At 37.2% G+C, this 19922-nt stretch overlaps 1 protein-coding gene across 25 annotated transcripts in view; it reads right to left on the bottom strand.

Annotated features, from left to right (window-relative positions):
- The window catches only part of PPFIA2 (PTPRF interacting protein alpha 2), a 460439-nt gene that overhangs the window by 78465 nt on the left and 362052 nt on the right, over positions 1-19922 (bottom strand). For all 25 annotated transcript variants that reach the window (XM_021093032.1, XM_021093042.1, XM_021093039.1 and 22 more), the window contains 4 exons: positions 18831-18893; positions 14790-14881; positions 9347-9482; positions 6893-7113 (listed from right to left, as the gene is read on the bottom strand). In XM_021093032.1, coding sequence (XP_020948691.1) covers positions 6893-7113; positions 9347-9482; positions 14790-14881; positions 18831-18893 — 512 coding nt within the window. The remainder of the gene's footprint in view (positions 1-6892; positions 7114-9346; positions 9483-14789; positions 14882-18830; positions 18894-19922) is intronic.

Here is a 19922-nt window from a genome sequence, read left to right as displayed (position 1 = left end):
TTAAACGATTCTCTTTTCAAATGATGTGTGTGTGTGTGTGTGTGTGTGTGTGTGTGTGTACACATAATTCCTCCCTACTTTGAATGTAACCCCCTTTTCTACTATGACCTGTTAAAGCTCTTTTAAAAGCTTGACTGTCTAATTAATTTCTGTCATGAATCCTAATCTTAATTTTAACTCAAGAAGCAATAAATGAGACTTTTAGAAATTCAAATCTCAATAAAGCCATTGAATCTTACCTTCTACGCAAGGAAAAAGTGTAATGGATAGAATCCTCAATAAATGGCCATTCATAACAACCATTCATTCAAATAAAATCCTGAGTATTTTTTAACATTAATACCAATTGAACCAGATTAACTTTAAATAAGCATCAGGCTAGCTATCTATAGATAGTTTAAAACTAGTTTAATTATTATTGCTATAAATGCTTCTGAAAAGACAAAGAACTATCACTATTTTTACTTAAATAGGGAGACATTTTAAGAGTATGCATAAATTGTTTATTATAAAAACACAAAGAATAAAGAGCTTTAACTGGATTACTTCAAGAATTTAAGTTGAATCTATAAATATTTTGGATATTGCTATAATAAAACTGTGTAACCATAGTTTGTTTGAAAAGTGTGGGTTACAAACCACCTCTGTTGAGATATCTTTTCTTAACTACCAGTGGCTTATTGGGATTTCCTATGACATAACCCTTAACTTTAAGGCTGTGATCACTGCAAAGTTTTTTTAACATATTTATTTTGGAAAAGCTTGTTGGTTTCTTACCAAATTAAACATACACAATTATAAGTGTTTCAGCCTGGGGAAGAGACAAGACTGTGGGGGAGAAGGGCTCGAGCACAGCTCCTCTCATGAGAACAGCAAACTTACAACTAGCTACTGAAAAACCATCTTCAAAATAGACTGGGAGGTACCAAAAAGATATCCTACACTGAAAGACAAAGAAGAAGCCACAGTGAGATGGCAGGAGGGGTGCTTTCTGTGATATAAGCAATAATATACCCAACCAGTGGATGACCCAGTGACTAGAAAATAACTATATCACAGAGATTCTCTCTCAGGAATGAGAATTAGAAACACTACATCAGGTTCCCCTGCCTGGGAGTCTGGCATTGGGAGGAGGAGCCCTGAAACATCTGGCATTGAAGGCCAGTAGGGCTTCAGTGCAGGAGCTCCACAGGACTTGGGGAAACAGAGACTCCACTCTTGAAGGGTACACATAGGGCTTCATGTGCACTGGGTCCCAGGGCAATGCATGAACTCTGGGAGAATCTGGGTCAGGTCTGCCTGTGGGTCTTGGAGGTCTCCTGAAGAGCAAAGGGACACAGCCCCACTCATCAGTATACAGGCTGCCTTAATTCCTCCCAGGCACACAGGGGGTCTCTATTCACACCCAAAGACAAAGCCCCATTCACCAGAGGGACAAGACTCAGCTCCACCTACCAGTGAGCAGGAACCAGTCCCACCAGCCCCTCCCATCAGGAAACCTGCCGCAAGCCCCTGTATTCATTTTAGTTACAAGGGGGCAGACACCAGAAGCAGGAGAGGTTATAATCCTATAGCCTTTAAAAAGAGGACTACACAAAAAGCCATACAAAATGAAAAGACAGAGAAATATGAACCCAATGAAGGAGCAAGACAAAACCCCAGAAAAACAGCTAAGTGAACTGGAGATAAGCAACCTGCATGAAAAAGACTTTAGAGTAATGATAGTAAAGATAATCCAAGATCTCAGAAAAGAAAGAACAAAACAAGGAGTTCCCATCGTGGCACAGTGGTTAACGAATCCCACTAGGAATCATGAGGTTGCATGTTCGATCCCTGCCCTTTCTCAGTGGGTTAAGGATCCGGTGTTGCTGTGAGCTGTGGTGTAGGTCGCAGACACGGCTCAGATCCCATGTTGCTGTGGCTCTGGCATAGGCTGGCAGCTACAGCTCCAATTAGACCCCTAGCCTGGGAACCTCCATATGCCATGGGAGTGGCCCAAGAAATGGCAAAAAGACCAAAAAAAAAAAGGAAAGAAAAGAAAAAACAAAACAAAACAAAAACAAACTGGAGGCAGAGATCAATAAATTACAAGAAACATTGAAGAAATAGAAAACAAAGATTAAATAAGGAGAGATGCAAAATACAATAACTGAAATAAAAAATTCACTAGAATGAATGAATAAGTGAGGCAGGAGACAGACTGGTGGACGTGACTGGTGCAGAACAGAATAAAGAACAAAGAGTGAAAGGAAATGAGGACCGTGTAAGAGAACTCTGGGACAACTTTAAACACACCAACAGTCACATTGTGGGGGAGCCAGAAGGAGAAGTGAGAGAGAAAGGGCTGGAGAAAATAGTTGAAGAGATAACAGCCAAAAAATTCCCTAACATGGAAAAGGAATCACTCATTCAAATCCAGGAAGAACGACAAATACTATATAAAACAAATCATATAATCCAGTAATTGTGTTCCTTAGTATTCACCCAAAGGACCTGAAAGTCCATGTCCACACAAAACCTGCACACAGATACTTAGAGCAACTTTATCCATAATTGCCCAAACTTGGAAACAACTAAGATATCCTTCAGTAGTTTAAAAGATAAATACACTCGTGCATTTATACAGTGGAATAATATTCAATGCCAAAGAGAAGTGAATTATCAAGCCATGAAAAGACATGGAGGGATAAGAAATTCATATAACCAAATGAAATAAGTCAACCACAGGAGGCTACATATTGCATGATTCCAACTATACGACTCTCCGGAAAAGGCAACTACGGAGACAGTAAAAAGATCAGTGATTGCCAGGGGTTGGGAAGGGGAGAAGGATGAATAGGCAGAGCACAGAGAATGTTGACAGCAGTGAAAATACTCTGTATAATATCATAATGACGGCTATACATCACCATACATTTTCTTAACACATAGAATGTTCAATACCAAGAGTGAACCTTAAGGTAAACCATAGATTTGAGTGATACATAGTGTCAATTTAAGTTCATCAATTGTAACAAATGCACGACTCCGGTTAAGGATGTTCATAATGGGGGAGGCTATGCATGTTCAGGGCCAGGGTGTATATGGGAAATCCTGTACTTTTTCCTCAATTTTGTTATCAATCTTAAACTGCTATAAAAAATAGTCATTAAAATGCACGAAGGTATATTTAGTCTCACTTATAATTTTTTTTTCTTTTTTTTTGTTGTTGTTGCTATTTCTTGGGCCGCTCCCTTGGCATATGGAGGTTCCCAGGCTAGGGGTCCAATCGGAGCTGTAGCCACCGGCCTGCGCCAGAGCCCCAGCAACGCGGGATCCGAGCCGCGTCTGCCACCTACACCACCGCTCACGGCAACGCCGGATCGTTAACCCACTGAGCAAGGGCAGGGACCGAACCCGCAACCTCATGGTTCCTAGTTGGATTCGTTAACCACTGCGCCACGACGGGAACTCCTCACTTATAATTTTTTACACCTACGCAGTATACGAATTCTGTTACTTTGAAGTTTATTTTCATGGGGCCATTTTAATTTCACCTAAAAGATCAGAATCCCAAAGGGAGGTTTAATCAAGGAATGTAGTACAACATCATTAATATTTTAAACGCATCTCAATGGAAAAGGAAGTTTGTACTTTAAAATGATTGGTGGTAAAGGACTCCTTCAGAAGAACCATCTGGTGAGAGGAAATACGGTTCTGCTGAACAAAAACCCCCTGTAGTCATTAGCTCTAGGTATTCTCTTAACTACAGTGAGAGTTAAACCTAGTGGAACTAGTTAGGTAAGAAATAGACTGAAGTTTAATCGAACAAAAATCCAGTGCTCCCTAGATGTTCATTGTATTTGGAAAAATAACTAATTCATTGATCTTTAGCATCTTGACCTATGTATGGAAAGCAAAGTAAATAACATCAAAATACATTTCTTTCAGAATGTTCCACTGGGTTGAGGAGAAATTTCCTTAGGAATCATACAGAAGGATGAAAGGATAAATAAGACTACAGACATAAGGCAGGGTAAATGGTAGCTAACCACGGATGACCACATAAATAAACACTGCAGTGGCAAATGAGTCTGAAGTAATTTGATCTCTCCTTTAAGATGAGTGAACATTGAAGAAGACAGTGAAGAGATTATTTTTTTAATGGACAAATTAATTCATGGAAAAAATCTTGGCCAGATTTAAATTCCAGTTGGTGTTAGCAGATCACCATAGCTTTTAACAAGGTGCCTATTTTTTTTGTTTTGTTTTGTTTTGAGTGTTACTATGTAGTTGAATTTCATGTATTTTTAATATCATACAAATACTGTACAAGGGATAGGGAAAAACACTGAAGAGCATTAGTTTGAACCTATTATTTAGGTAATTAGTCTAGGCCAAGGTTGTGACTAGGAATTACCACTCTAATATAATAAAACCAAGAGCCCCTGGAGAGAGTGAGGTTGTTATTGAGGGTGTGTATGTATTTTCGGTGAAAACGAAATACAAACTTGATTTAAAATGTATTTAATGAGTTTAAGCATTAGCTGCACAGTTAGAAAGTGTTATTTATGAGATCCCTCCATGGCTCAGCAGAAATGAATCCAACCAGTGTCCTTGAAGACGTAGGTTCAATCCCTGGCCTCGTTCAGTAGGTTAAGGATCTGGTGTTGCCATGAGCTGTGGTGTAGGTCACAGACATCACTCAGATCTGGCATTGCTGTGGCTGTGGCGCAGGCTGGCAGCTGCAGCTCCGATTTGACCCCTAGCTTGGGAACTTCCATATGCCATGGGTGTGGCCCTGAAAAGACAAAAAAAAAAAAAAGTTACTTAGTTTCAAATTGTTTGATACTATTTTTCCTATTTATAGCAGTCAAATATGTATAAAGCCCTTTCAATTTATCAAGCAAAGTGTTAGGATCTGGAAATAAAACTGTAAGCAAAACCTGATAGATTTCGTGCCCTCACAACCTCATGAAGCGAAAGAACTGAAGGGCCAAAGAACAGCAAAATGAACTAAGGACGAAAGAAGTTACGGTGGAGCTGTTCATGGTGAGTGAGAGTAAAGTGGGTGTTAGAGCAAAATGTGTGGGCTATGGAGAATGTTCCAGAAGAAAGGAAAGAGTCTGGAATATTTGAAGGACTTGAAGCCAGTATCATGGGACTCAAGTCGTGTGAGAGAGACGACAATGTTGAGGCAGGTGGGGCTCTGTAGACCGTAGGAAGGATTTTGCTCTTTGTCTTAAGGGCAATTGAAGTCTTTGAAAAAGGGAAGTTACACAAGCACACTTGGGATTTGAGAAGTCTGCACTTCACTGACTGCAGTGGTAGTGTGGATTAGATGGAGAAACCACAGATGTCAAAGAAACCAGACAGAAACTATGACTGTCATCCAAATGAGAAACTACATGGTGATAGCAGGGAACTAGGTAATCTGAATCATATTTGGAGGCCAACAGTTTCAGCAAAAGCCAGAGAAACAATAAAAGCATAGTTAAAATTAAAAAAAAATTATCATTTTTTAAAAGCTCAGTTAAGAATAGTTTCTTGGAGTTCCTGTTGTGGTTCAGCATATTACGAACCTAACTAGTATCCATGAGGACGCGGGTTCAATCCCTGGCCTCGCTCAGTGGGTTAAGGATCTGGGATTGCCATGAATTGTTGTGTAGGTTGCAGACATGGCTTGGATCCCATGTTGTGGCTGTGGTGTAGGCCAGCAGCTACAGCTCTGATGCAACCCCTCGCCTGGGAACCTCCATATGCTGTTAAGTGCAGCCTTTAAAAAGAAAATGGTTTCTTGAAGTTTGAAAGAAAGTAAACTTACTTGCCACAGTGGGTTTTTCACTGGGATTATGGAAGTTAATGATAGAAAAGGACTATGAATTCCATTGGGATTCAGGAAGGTATATACTACGTTCCTAGTGAAACCATCAGTGACATAGAGACACATTGCTCAATGCGTGAAACGTTAACTTGTACAGTTTCAACTCCATAACGTCACCTACTCTTGGATAATATCTATTATTCACTGTGTGATGATAGCACATTTTTTTGATATCTACAATGAAATAATTCAGTCAGAGTTAATTTCACTCTGAGGTCTAAATACTTTTAAGGAGCTGGCTGCACATTACTCTGCATAATATTTATTATCTTATTGCAGTGTTAAATGTACCTTAAGACTGTACCTGGGAGTTCCTGTCGTGGTGTGGTGGAAACGAATCTGACTAGTATTCATGAGGACACAGGTTCAATTCCTGGCCTCGCTCAGTGGGTTAAAGGATCTGGCATTGCCGAGAGGTATGGTGTAGGTTGCAGGCGTGGCTCGGATCCTGCATTACTCTGGCTGTGGTATAGGCCAGCAGCTATAGCTCCGATACCACCCCTAGCCTGGGAACCTCCATATGCTGTAGGTATGACCCTAAAAAGACAAAAAAAATGTACTTTATTACCACAGATATCTTTTAAATAGTAAATTTTTGTTGAAAAGTGTTTTAAAGTTCATCAGAGATTTTATCTTTACCCCATTATTTTATATTGCTGCAGTATCATTAATCTATATATTTTTCATGTATGCTTCTTACAAAACGTGTCCTAATTTTATCCTGGTAATCTGAGGAAATGCACATTCTTATTTAGCAGGTGCAAGGTAAAGTCTGAGATTCTGACTTTATTGGTGATGACAATGCTTCTGATCTAATGATCACCCTTTGAGAATCTAGGTCTTCTAATCTCTTGAGAGTGTCATAAATAATTAAAAAAATTTTTGACAGTATAGTTGATTCATGTTTTTTACCAGTTTCTCAGAGTGAGCTACTCATGCATATATATTCCTTTTATATTAATTTTTAGAAATCTTTTATTTTTTATTAAAATATAGTTGATTTACAGTGTTGCAGAATAATTGACTCACCTGATTTCTTTGTTGATGGCATCCAACTGCTCCTGAAGCATCATGGCTAGAGTCTGGGCATCAGAATGACCACTTGGAGAAAGAAGATCCATTGAGCTAAAAATCGTTTCTCTGTCGTCATCATCAATGTCAGACATTTCTGTGTCACTTTCAAAAGGATGGCTGCTTAGCACTCCAATTTGTTGAGTTCTGTTCCACTCATGATCCCCAAGAGATTTCACCTGGACGGTAAATGAACAATTACAGTATTTATCATATTGCTCATTTTCAAAGCACTATTCTGAAAATAAGAGCTAAAAGCACATATGATTTTATAGCTTACTTTGCCAGAATAGAACCAGTTATTAAAATCTTAATTTATCATTTCAATAAAATACTTCCTTGATACTTAAGTAATGGCAGGTACTAATTTTCAGCACAATTATCAATATTTTAATAGGAATAAAGATGACAAACTTTGGCATGATTTTTGAGTTCAACCCAAATTCAAGGTAGCAAGGAGTTTAAAGCATCTCTGCTTGCAACATTTTTACTTGTTTCCAATATGACAATCTCTGTTCACTTGTACTTAAGCATTTCCATCTCTTATATGAGTTAGTTTTACCTATTGTTTATTATAGGCTGAGAGTACAAATATTATCATGCAATAAATTACACTAGAATTTTCTCCCCAATATTTTAACAAAGTATTAATAAAAATATTGCAAAGTGATTTCATTTCATCTCCACTAATTTGGTCCCTTAAATGCCTCAATGATTTTTTTTTTCAAGCCCAAGGTATACTAATTTACATGGCTTTTTAAAAGTGATATAATAAATCCTCCATAAGAATGAAAGTCTTGAGTAACCAATAGACTGGTGCTTTTCAAGCTGTGACCTGAAGGTAGGAGATAGTCGAAAGAGAGGTCCTAGAGTTTTCTGCTTTTAAAAAAATTGATTTTCATTTTTGTGATGAAGTAAAATGACTTTTGGGGGGACCACATGATATTGACCTGAGTATTGACTTAAGATTTGAGGAACTGAGTAAGTAACTGTGTTACAAATTGTTTGGGTTCCAAGGAGCACTAATTTATTTGTCCCATAAAAATGAGAAAAGGATTGAGATGGACTTAATTTACTCTTCATTTGTTCACTTGTTTATTTATCCATTCAAGTTATATCAAGTGCCTACGACAAGGGGTTAACATACACGACACATAGGTGCCAACTAAAAATCAAAGGATGTCAAGAGCCTATGTGCTCATCAGGACAAGTAGGTCATATTTTGGATACATAAATGAGAGCTTGAGGAAAACAACCTGTACTTAGGGCACAAAGGAACTGTATAGCTTCTCCATAAAATATAACCGTAGGAGTTCCTGCTGTGGCACGGTGGTTTAAGAATCAGACTGCAGCAGCTTGGGTTGCTTGTGAAGGTACAGGTCCAATCCCCAGTCAGTGCGGTGGGTTAAAAGATCTGGCACTGCTGAAGCTGCAGCTCAGATTCAGTTCCTGGCCTGGGAACTTCTATATGCTGCTGGTGCAGCCATAAAAACAACAAACAAAAACCTGTATTCTTAACATACGCAGCATACGATTTTAAGTTATTGGCTAGATGAGAGGCTGGGAATGCACTACAGTTTATCATGAACAGTTCTCTATAAATACTTTCAATAATCTATGTACATACCCTCAAAGTGTTGTTAAAGTGCTAATTATTATTAAAATATGTAAGTAATTTCAATTAACAATATGAATGCTATTGCTTATATATCCAGGCAAACCAAAAGTCCATTTATGTAACAATATGGTATGGTATAATTGATAAAAGCGTGGAATTTGAAATCACACAAATACAGGCTCAAGTTTTGACTCCACAACTTTGCTGGTAGTGTAATGTTGGTAATGTTGAACACATTATTTCTGAGCTTCAATCTTTTCATATCTGAAATTAGTACAAAAAGTAATATTCAGGAGTTGCCGTCACAGCGCAGTGGAAACAAATCGGACTAGGAACCATGAGGTTGCATTCCCGGCCTCCCTCAGTGGGTAAAGGATCTGGCATTGCGGTGAGCTGTGGTGTAGGTCACAGACACGGCTTGGATCTGTGCTGCTGTGGCTGTGGTGTAGGCCAGCAGCTACAGCTCCAATTCGACCCTAGGCTGGGAACCTCCATATGCCACAGGTGCAGCCCTAAAAAGTAATAAATAAATAAACAAATAAATAAATTTTTAAAAAGTAATATTCAATTTATAAGGTTAGGTAGGTAAATACTTGAGACATGCGTAGTTAAACTTTTGGCACATAGCAGAGGTTTTATGTTAGTTATAATTTTTAAAATGTCATATATCACACCTAATAAAAACAAATTCTCTCAGTATTAAAATACTAAACAAATTGGAAGAGTGTGTTACTTAAAACCATCAAAGACCTGAAATCAAAAGTTTAACCTTTGGGGAAAAAAAAAAATGTAACCTTTGGCTCGTCTCTCCTCACTCCCATGCGGCCTCTCCTTGGTCTTCTTATCACTTTCGTTGTTCTGTAATCAGACTGGCTGTCCACTAGGGACCCAACAGAATACCGAAGCTCAGTGGAGGTGTCTAGATGAGTTCTGGAAAAAAGGAAAGTGTGAAATATGCTCAATCTCAAAAATTAAATTCACTGGCAAATCACTATCCACTGCTTAACTAAGAAGAAAACCCAAACCCTCAAGAGCAAAAGAAAAAACTTCAAGGAAGAAAACTGACGAAGAGTCAGGACTCTTAGAGGTTTCTTCAGAGGCTTCTATCAGAAATTCCAGTACTGGTTTCATTCCAAAGGTCAAGTTCATTTTCTCTTTTTAGAACATAAAAGCCTTTCTGTTTATTATTTATAATTTTCAAATGCAGTAGTCCAACGAATGAAACATGTTAAGATTGGCAACCAAAATCCATTGACTTACATTCTGACAGCTCCATTTAGTTTAAGCTATCTAGTGGAGATCCCAAACCATGCTATTTATCACTGCATTTGTTTTAAATATTCCTCATTAACCCAAAATAAAGAAGTGTAGACTTCTTGGGTCCCAGAATTATCTATTTTCTAACACTCTATTTTTCAGTTTAGGAAATCAACAAAATGCTTAAAATTAGATTGACCCAAGGTTAATAATCTTATTTTTTTAAATAAGATGCATCACCAGAAGAGTTTTTCAGCTTTTGATAAGACATTGTTCCAAAAAGGTAGAAAAAAAACCTTTTGATAAGCACGTTTAATTCTGAAATCTACTCTGAGACAAAACAGTTGAAAATTCCAACTGGAAAATACATCATACTGGTTTTCAATAAACGTGATGATTAAGTACATTATAATCCAAGAGCAGTAAAGCTTTCTCCAGGAACATTATTTATACCTAGCTTTATAGCACATTCAGTTTACTGCTATAATAATGATGATAATATCAGCTGCAGCATCCTGTCCTATGGATTGATCCATCACCAGTAGGAAATGTGCTTAGAGCTGTGTTTTCTCTTGAACTTGGGGTTCCTGCTCTCACCTGTAGTTATCTTTGTGAACAGAGACACACATTCCCAAATATTTGGCAAGATCATAAAAGGTTAGGTGAAGTGTGGGGTTTTGAAAAAGTAGGGGACACCGACCTAATTGGTGTTTTGCCAAACTGATCATCAAAGCAAACGAACTAAGGAATTATCGCCCTAACAGGTGAAAGCTATTGTTTTTATAGCAATGAACCTGAGACTTAATCAAGTAAAATGGCTTTATTATGAATTAGTCATATATTAAAAACTAACCAACCGGGCCATACTCATTAAATGGCACACCTCTCAGTCTTTATTTACAGTGGAGAGTATGAGCTTTGAGAAGACAAAGGTCAGATTTTAGTCCCACTGTATGCTCAAGGAGGTATTCCTAGCAAGTAATAAGGACTTGATAAATATCCGGTAAGACAATGAATGAATACATTTGCTTATAATACAGTCTGAGCTGTTTATTTCAGAACATTCCAGAACATTCTACTTTAGGTCATGGCTGCTTAGGGTAATGTCTCTGTGGGCATCAGGGTTGAATTTCTAAAATTATAACTCATCATCCTAGGAGTACTGTTTTCTGTTGTGTCTCTCGACTCCAGGTCACTTATAAAAACATGAAAACAAAACACAGCTCTGGTCCCACCAACACTGTGCTCAAAACTCTTCAGTGTCCTTACAAAGCCCTCCACCTGGGCCCCTCCTACTTCCTAGTTTCACTTCTAGTTACTCTCTGCCTTCTGTCGTTGTCTAGCTGTGCTAAATGTTTTTCATTTTCTTCAAACTCCTATTTCTTCTGCTTTGAGCCTTTGAACATGCTCTTCTTTCTGCCTGAAATAGTCTCTTCATACATTTGTGTGGTTAACATTCTTAAAGTCTCAGCTCAAAAGTCCCATCATCATATACTGTTCCAGCTCCTGGTATTCTCTCAATTATAAAAGTCCTCAAATTCGTATTCCTGCATTTTCTACCTGGAACACGTATTCTTCCCTACTATCACCACTGTAGTACCAATGTCACGGTCTCAAAGTAGAAAGTACTAGTTGGTTTTGAAAAAAACAAAAGACCTGAACCAGCACCAACTGTGGAAGAGCTCATTGCTTATGCTCCTTCTTTTTAATTTATTTTTTTTTTTTGTCTTTTCAGGGCCGCACCTGTGGCATATGGAGGATCCCAGGCTAGGGGTCAAATTGGAGCTGCAGCTGCCGGCCTACACCACAGTCACAACAATGCCAGATCTGAGCGACGTCTGTGACCTACACCACAGCTCAGGGCAACTCTGGATTCCTAATCCACTGAGCGAGGCCAGAGATTGAACCTCCAACCTCATGGTTCCTAGTTGGATTCGCTCCCGCTGTGCCACGATGGGAACGCCCATGCTCCTTCTAAAGCAGTTACTCCTCACCTCTCTCCTTTTATTCAGCTCTGTGATCTGTCAGAGGCACTGTTTCCATATATTTCGATTTAAAAACTATTCCTCTGTACATTATTTTGAAAGGTACTTGCAGACGTAAGGTACAATACAGTCAATGGTTCCTTTAAACAAAGAACCATGTAGTTTCTCCTCCTGAATTTTCTGTCGCTCTTGCATATGATATCACAAAGGAACTTGCATAGATAAATCAAGTATAAGTTTAGAGAAAACCTGTTATTCACTCTTTCGCTTTCTGGGATATCCTCCACTGTTCTTTCCAAGTATCCAGATCCTGCCTTTCCCCAGAGCTGAGCCAAGCAGGCCTTCTGCCACCATGCACCTCATTTTACTTTCCTCTCAGATGAGATCTTGGTGGAGGATATTCGTTACTGGCATTCACTCACTTTATCTCATCGCTTCCTGCCTTGCCACCTATAAGATCAAACGCTAGAAGATGAAGTTTTCATGCACATCGTTTTTTATTGTTTCTTTTTCATTTGTGCGTATTGAGAAATATAAATGTTCAAGAAATAACTGCTATTTGATAAATACTCAGTTATCCTGTAACTTATGTAAATTATCTATCTTAATAATTCCTATAATACTTGATGTGTGTGATGGGATTTCCTGCTTACCAAAAAAGACCTAGGAACGTTAGTTCTCTTATTTTTAGTCTAGTGTTGTTTCGGCTACAATCTGTTGTATCAAAGAATAACCGTTCTACATGCAGATCACAAGCTGCCCTGATAATCCTTCATTAGGGAGAAATGTCATATTGTTAGGCCATGATAACTTACTATAGTGATACGATTTTATTTTTGTTTGTCCATGCCCAAGGGACGTGAAAGCTCCAGGGCCAGGGATCAACCCTGAGCCACAGGAGCCACCCAAGCCATAGCAGTGACAACACCAAATCCTTAACCTGCTGAGCCACCAGGGAACTCCAGTGATGAAATTTTATTTTATTTCATTTCATTTCATTTCATTTTAATTTTATTTTGTCTTTTTGCCATTTTCTTGGACCGCTTCCGTGGCATATGGAGGTTCCCAGGCTAAGGGTCGAATCGGAGCTGTAGTAACTGGCCTACACCAGAGCCACAGCAACACGGGATCTGAGCCGCGTCTGCAACCTACACCACAGCTCAGGGCAAGGCCGGATCCTTAACCCACTGAGCAAGGCCAGGGATCGAACTCACAACCTCATGGTTCCTAGTGGGATTCGTTAACCACTGCACCACAACGGGAACTCCCTAGTGATGAAATTTTAGACGACATCTTTATAACTCTGTATTTCTCAAAATGAAGGTCAAAAAGACAATGAAGCGGCCATTTGGTCCCATTAAAATATATTTAATTTATTAAGTGGATAATGCCAGTTTTATAAAATAATCTGTTGGTTTTTTACCGCTTTTTCCTTTCTCCTTTACCCCACCATCATTGCCATCACTGTGTATGTCACTGAATCAACAGTTTCAGTTCAGATTTATGACGTATAAATCATAATACAATGTTTAGAAAATAAACATTGTTTTCAAAATTAAGGACCTGTATATTTAAAAGTTCATTGGGTGTATTTATACCTGCAGAATTGTGTTTCTTATACTAAATTGAATTCAAAATACTGTTTTGTTTTTATTAATACTTACATTGACTAGAATATAAGCTCTTCTAGGATTTTTTTTTTTTAATTTGGATTGCTCACCTAAATAAACACTTTAGTAGATATGCATTTATTCAAGAATATCTATTGAGAGTATTTTATATTTCAGATTTCCTTTTTTTTGAGAGATAACCTAATCAGTTTATTATTGTTATTTTTCAGAATGTGTACATGTATGTGTAACTGGGTCATCATGCTGTACAGTAGAAAAAAAATTGTACAGCAGATTTCTTTTTTAAGTACTGAGATTACATTACTGGAAACAGGTAAATATTCCAGCCCTTGTGGAGCTAACATCCTTAGGATAAGCATAAGACCAAGAAAAATGAACTTTTTTATATAGGAACAGTCTGTTTCAAATAGCTGATATTGCGTTGTCTAATAAATAAATGCTATAATGAGGAGATCCTTCTGTGGTTACTTATCAACTTAAATAGAAGGCCCTAAGCATAAAGAAAATTATATGTGAATTACCGAGTTTGATCTGTCTATTGGGAGAGTAAATGAGCAGCTAATTGCTTTTTTTCTCTTCAGATGGGGTATTAAGTAATAGCAGATGAGTACAAATAAATTTACTTGATTTTTTCTTTTTTTTTTTTTTTTTGTCTTTTTGTCTTTTCTAGGGCCACACCGGTGGCATATGGAGGTTCCCAGGCTAAGGGTCGCATCAGAACTCTAGCCGCCGGCCTACCCCAGAGCCACAGCAATGCGGGATCCAAGCAGGATCTGCAACCTACACCACAGCTGCCAGCAATGCCTGATCCTTAACCCACAGAGCGAGGCCAGGGATGGAACTGGCGACCTCATGGTTCCTAGTCTGACTCATTAACCACTGAGCCACGATAGGAACCCCTACTGAATTTTTTTTAACATGTAACTTCTCCTTTACTGTTCACTGTGATTACTTTAACAAAGTAGATACTAAGTGATCATAACCAATGATATTTCTTCAGTGACGTTAAACCTTGAAAACATTTCTGCATGTGAAGAAAATGATGCCTCTTCTTGGAAAGAGATGTAATTTCTGTATATACAGTTCCATTTTTTTCATTTAAGACTCTTCTTATATATTTCTAGCTATGTATTAAATGCAGACTACAAAACGTATGTATTACTTTATATTTTATTGCATATTTGAAGAATTACCAAATTAGATATTTTGTGCATAGAAGCTGTAAATCAACAAGGAGTCAAAATAGTGCAGAGTCTGCTGAGCAGCAGGAAATGCCTTCTTATGATTTTTGAGAGGCATGAAACCATAAGGAAATTCACGCTGATTTTTGGTGAACTACAGATCAGCTTTTAATGTAATATTACCTTGATATTGTGGGTTCGATTAAAGAGCCAGTTCTCATTTTCAGCTGGTCAAGTTCAGATCTCAGTTTTTCAATTTCATCTGCTAATCTTTCCTAAAAATCAAAGAAGAATTACTCAGATGATATGCATATGCCAATAGTACCACACTCAATTATGATGAAACAAACCACCAAGCTGAATGAATTTTTAAAAATGGAAAACTGATTAATAGTATATTTTATTAAACATTGTTAGACATGCCAGTAAAAAATGCCTGATTTCTCTTTGTAATGAAAATGTGACAAGAGAAATCAGTAACAATTTATCTACCTCTCCCAACACTCACTAATCCTAAACTCTTCTGAGCATATGAGAATGAAGCCATGAATGTTCACAGATACATCACTTCAAAATCAGAGGAGAAAGTCAAGCAATTTGAAAAATAAAGAAAAGACACTATTTCCACAATAAGTGAAGGGTTTCTACCAACCTACAAGGGTTGAAGGAACCATGAGTGAAAGAGAAGGACGAGGGGATTAAAAGGATGAAGAAAAATCATCACCTGATATGAATTAAAGTTATTAGCTTGATATTGATACAATAATTTATGCATCTAGTAATTTTCTCAGATTGGCATTATCAGTTTCAGTCTGCAGATTTATGAAGATAAAGATGATTATATAGCCCTTAATAAATGCTCATTCAAGCACTTAATTTTCTTTTTGTGATCATAAATTTTATGATATGATAACTGTTTTAAAGTATCTTTCTGGATTTTCTATTGCTGTTATTTTTCCCAATGGCCAATACTGGACATTTTACTGGATGCATATTTTTTTTCTCACCACAACTTTTTGTTAGTGTGACCTTTGCAATGTTTCTCTTATCTGCTTTTTAAATTGTTTTACCACCATCCTACAATACACACATTTTACCCTTTTCCTGAATTATTTTACCAGCTTCTACAAAGGCATTGCTCCCTCAGTCTCCTCCCCACACATTCTTCTGCTAGATGTATCATTTTCAAAAGCCATCCATGATCAAATAAAATCTTTGCTTAAATTTTCTATTTTCTTATTGTGCTTATTAATTCATTTATTCATTATTTCCACAAATGTACATTGAGCACCTCTTGTGTGCTAGGTCCCAAGGTATGGTATTGAACTATCAAATTTCCTGCCCTCGTATAATTCACAATCTAGTAGAAAAGCTAATAAAAATTTGGGTCCACCGTGTGTTGTTAAGAAGGAGCAAACAGAGTAATGGAAGAGTTCTCCAACAAGGTGATATTTGAGCAAAGAGGTAGAGAAAGGGAGTTAAAAAGTACCTTAAGAAAAGGAATATCAAGTAGAAAGAAGGGTGGGGACAAATGCCTCTTAGTGAAAATATATTTGGAGAGGGAGAGGGCAAGGAGGCTGTTGTGGCTAGATTGGAAAGGTTAAGGAGAAAGACAAAAGGGACTGGATTTAGAAAATCATGCTTACAGGGTTTGGTCATTGTATGCCTGAAATCCATGTAGACCATTTTAAATTTTTTGGCTTTTGTTATGAGGGAGATAGGAAATACTTGGGAATTTTTCATCAGAGACGTGGTCAGACCTGATCATCCTAAAGGTTGTGAATGGATTGATGAATAGGATTGGGAGGCATTGGGGAAAAATACAATTATTATGTTCTTCCAAAAATATAGGCAAGAGAATTATGGCTTTGATAACAATGGCATTGGAAAGAGACTGGCAGTTGCTGTGGCACTGGGACTGGGGTATGAGATAAACAAAGGGTTCATGAATAACTCCAAGGTTTTTAACCTGAGGAACTAAGAGAAAGTTACGATTTACTGGCAGGACTGCTAGTGGGAGGGATTAAGTTAGGTATTGGTAGTGTTTAGGGGTTTGGGAGGATTGACTTGTTAAATTTGAGGTGATCATGTGTCCACACAGATATGGAGTTGCCTCTTGAATACATGAACCCCCTTAGGGAAGAGGACCCAGTAGGGGATTTAAATTTGCAAGTGCTCAATTTATAGATGGTATTTAAATCCATGAGATTACCGGGGACTGAACATAGGGAAGAAATCTCAGGATCATCCTAGGAACTTTAAATTTTAGAGATCAAGCTAATGAAGAAAAGCATGGAAAGAAGAGCTTGCTTATACTGAGGATCTTGCTAATAATGGACTGTGAGTTACAGATAATGATGTGGAAATTTGAGGAGTTATAGGAGTTCTATGTGATTAGGTTAGGAAATGTGCTCATCTGTATGGAATGATATTCAGAAATGAGGTATGACCTGATACTTGCTTTCTCTGGGGGTTGACATGAACGTTGATGCAAGGCATGGAATGACTAGGTCTGCTGGTTGCTTAGGCAGATTGCTGGAGCTACAAGGCTTAGGTAGGTGGTTGGGGAGTGGGTTCTGGGGATCTTGCCAGAAGCACACAGAACTTTGAATAACATAACATTCCACAGCAGGATCAAGTCCAAAATTCACCATCTGGTCACATACTAGTTCTTTAAATACATACCAGTCAGAGAAAACTTCTGGTGATTCAGCAAATCAACCATGTTAGTTTTTTTTTTTTTTTTCTATGCTACTGCATGGGTTTCATCTTCTTCCCTACTCTTTGCTACTTGTTAAGATTGTATGTGCCTTTAAGAGCCTGATGAAATGTCATCTTTATGTAGACTTTATGGACTACTTCCGAAAGAACTGGATGCTATCTTCTAGGCACCATGTCGTATGGCTCTAATCTATCTTTTAGGGGTAAGGGTGTGTACCTCCTGACTGTGGGACTGAATAGGCTTTTTAAATTAACATCATAATATGTAGCATTCAATAAGGATAAAACTCTAATTGTTTCTACTTTATTGTCTCATCTTTTCCAATACCTTCCATTTGCCATACTGTTGCTAGATCTCCCTTCCCTCCCTCTTTTCTTCCCTCCCTTCCTTCCTCCTCCTCTATTTCCATTCCTGCCATCTTCGTTCAGTACACATTTCTAAGTCACTTCTTAAGTTAGTGAGCTACGCTGAACCAAAGGAAATAAGACAAAACTGCTAACAAGAATTTTACACGCTAAGGAAGGAGGAACATCATTAGCAATCAGTTTCTAACATTTCATCATCTGGCCTTTATCTGTCTAGTCTTTCACAAATCCTCCAATAAGAATAAATGATTCCATTTATTGTTCCTACTTATCTTTATGCCCATTATTATTTAAGATATCAAACTTACTATGCACCCCATCTCCACACTAAGCACCTGCAATCAGGGCACATGCACTGCATCTGAAAGGCTTGCAGCACCACCTACCTTTCCTTAAATCCTTCTGAAGCCTCTTTACAGCTGCGATGTATGGTGAGCTCTTCTACCTGTAGTTCTTAACCATCTGTTTCATTCATGTGACACTTGGCATCTGCTACTCAACAACTCATTGTTTTGTGTTTTCTTTCCTCAACTAGACTTTCAGATACTTTAAAACTAAGATCATGTTTGCAAATATATAACTTAGAACTTTTTTTTTTTTTTTTTGCCATGCCCATGGCATGTGGAAGCTCCTGGGCTAGGGATCAAACCCGTGCCACAGCAGAGATTTGAGCTGCTGCAGTGACAACACTGGATTCTTAACCTGCTGCATCATAAGGGAACTCCCAACTTAGCCCAATTATCATACACAATAGGTATTTAATACATTTGGCTAAAATAATATAAAATCTCTAAATAGACACAGATCAGCAAATACATTTTTATCCCATTTATATAAAGCACAAAAGAAGTCAAAACAATTTTTTTTTTTTGTTAAAAATCAAGAGAGTGGTTATCCTTTAGGATAACAGTGATTATATGCTAACAAAATGGGGCTTCCGGGGTGTTGATATTGTGTGTTTGGTTTGTAAAAATTTATCAAGCTCTCCCTATATATGTTCATTTTTCTGCATGTATAATATGAAAATTAAAGATATTTTAAAAGATAGCATCCTAAAATTGTATATTACGTTTATTTTACAACAAAACATTCATCAGCGTGAAATAGAAACATGGCAAAATGTAAACCTCCATATACCTTATCATGTAAAGATTCTTCCAGATTCTTTCTGAATGTTTCTGATTCTTGAATTAGAACATTCTGAAGAAAAAAATACATAATTAATAAATTAAATAGAAAATAATTAAATGTGTAGATTAATTTTTTATCACTCAAAAATTTTTTTTGATTCCTTCCTTGGTGCACCTATTTTTTGGCTTTCCGTGGAAACCAAATTTCGATGGAATTTTTAAACAAGATACTTTAACATTTGAGAAATACATAATGTAAATGTAACACTTGGATTGACAAATAAACTAAACATGAACTTTTAAGCTACATGGTATGCCTCTTCTTAGTCCCTTTTTAAATTTTTTAAAAAAATTTATATTTGGGCTGTGTTTGCACCATATGGAAGTTCCTGGGTCAGGGATCTAATCTCAGGCACAGCTGCAACCTACAGCACAGGTGCAGCAACAGTGGATCCTTAACCCACTGCATCACGTTAGGAAACTCCTCTTTTCAATGTTTTTAAAATTTGAAATAATTAGGTTACTTTTTAAATGGGAAAAAGCAAGTAAAAAGCAAAATATTATTCAAAGCTATCAGATGAAATTATAAAATCATATTTTTAAGTTTAATTTCTGGACTTCCATTTCAAATAGAGAATTAACAATTTCTAATGTTAAATTATTAGACAAATAAAAATAAAATTTTTGCTGTTTAAAAAAACTAATGTTACATGTCATGATATGGAAATAATTTGCATCATAGATATTTTTTAAAATCTTTACTTTTGTAAAAGCTTTATACTTTTCTCATGGTACTACGAAGTATGATTTTAAATAATTCATTCTTTTCAAACTTTTAGAATAAAATTAAACAGAGTGTGATAGTTGGCATGCATTTGGAGTTGAATTGGAAGAGGGAATGCCTTATGACTTCTTAATGGGTAAATTAAACAAACTACTTTAACATTTCATGGAAATATTTTTCCTATTTTGGTTTATTATATGGAGCAGGGGGAAATATCTAGCTTAAGTAGTGATTAGCACTCAATCTAAATTTCCAAAAAGATTTGGCCACCTGGGTTTTAGTTCCTCTCTCTTTCTCTGACTTTTTTTTTTTTTT

The sequence above is a fragment of the Sus scrofa genome, chromosome 5 (assembly GCF_000003025.6).
Source record: "Sus scrofa isolate TJ Tabasco breed Duroc chromosome 5, Sscrofa11.1, whole genome shotgun sequence".
Taxonomy (NCBI): domain Eukaryota; kingdom Metazoa; phylum Chordata; class Mammalia; order Artiodactyla; family Suidae; genus Sus; species Sus scrofa.
Note: the sequence above shows the minus strand (reverse complement) of the source record. Positions and strands in the feature narration are given on the sequence as shown.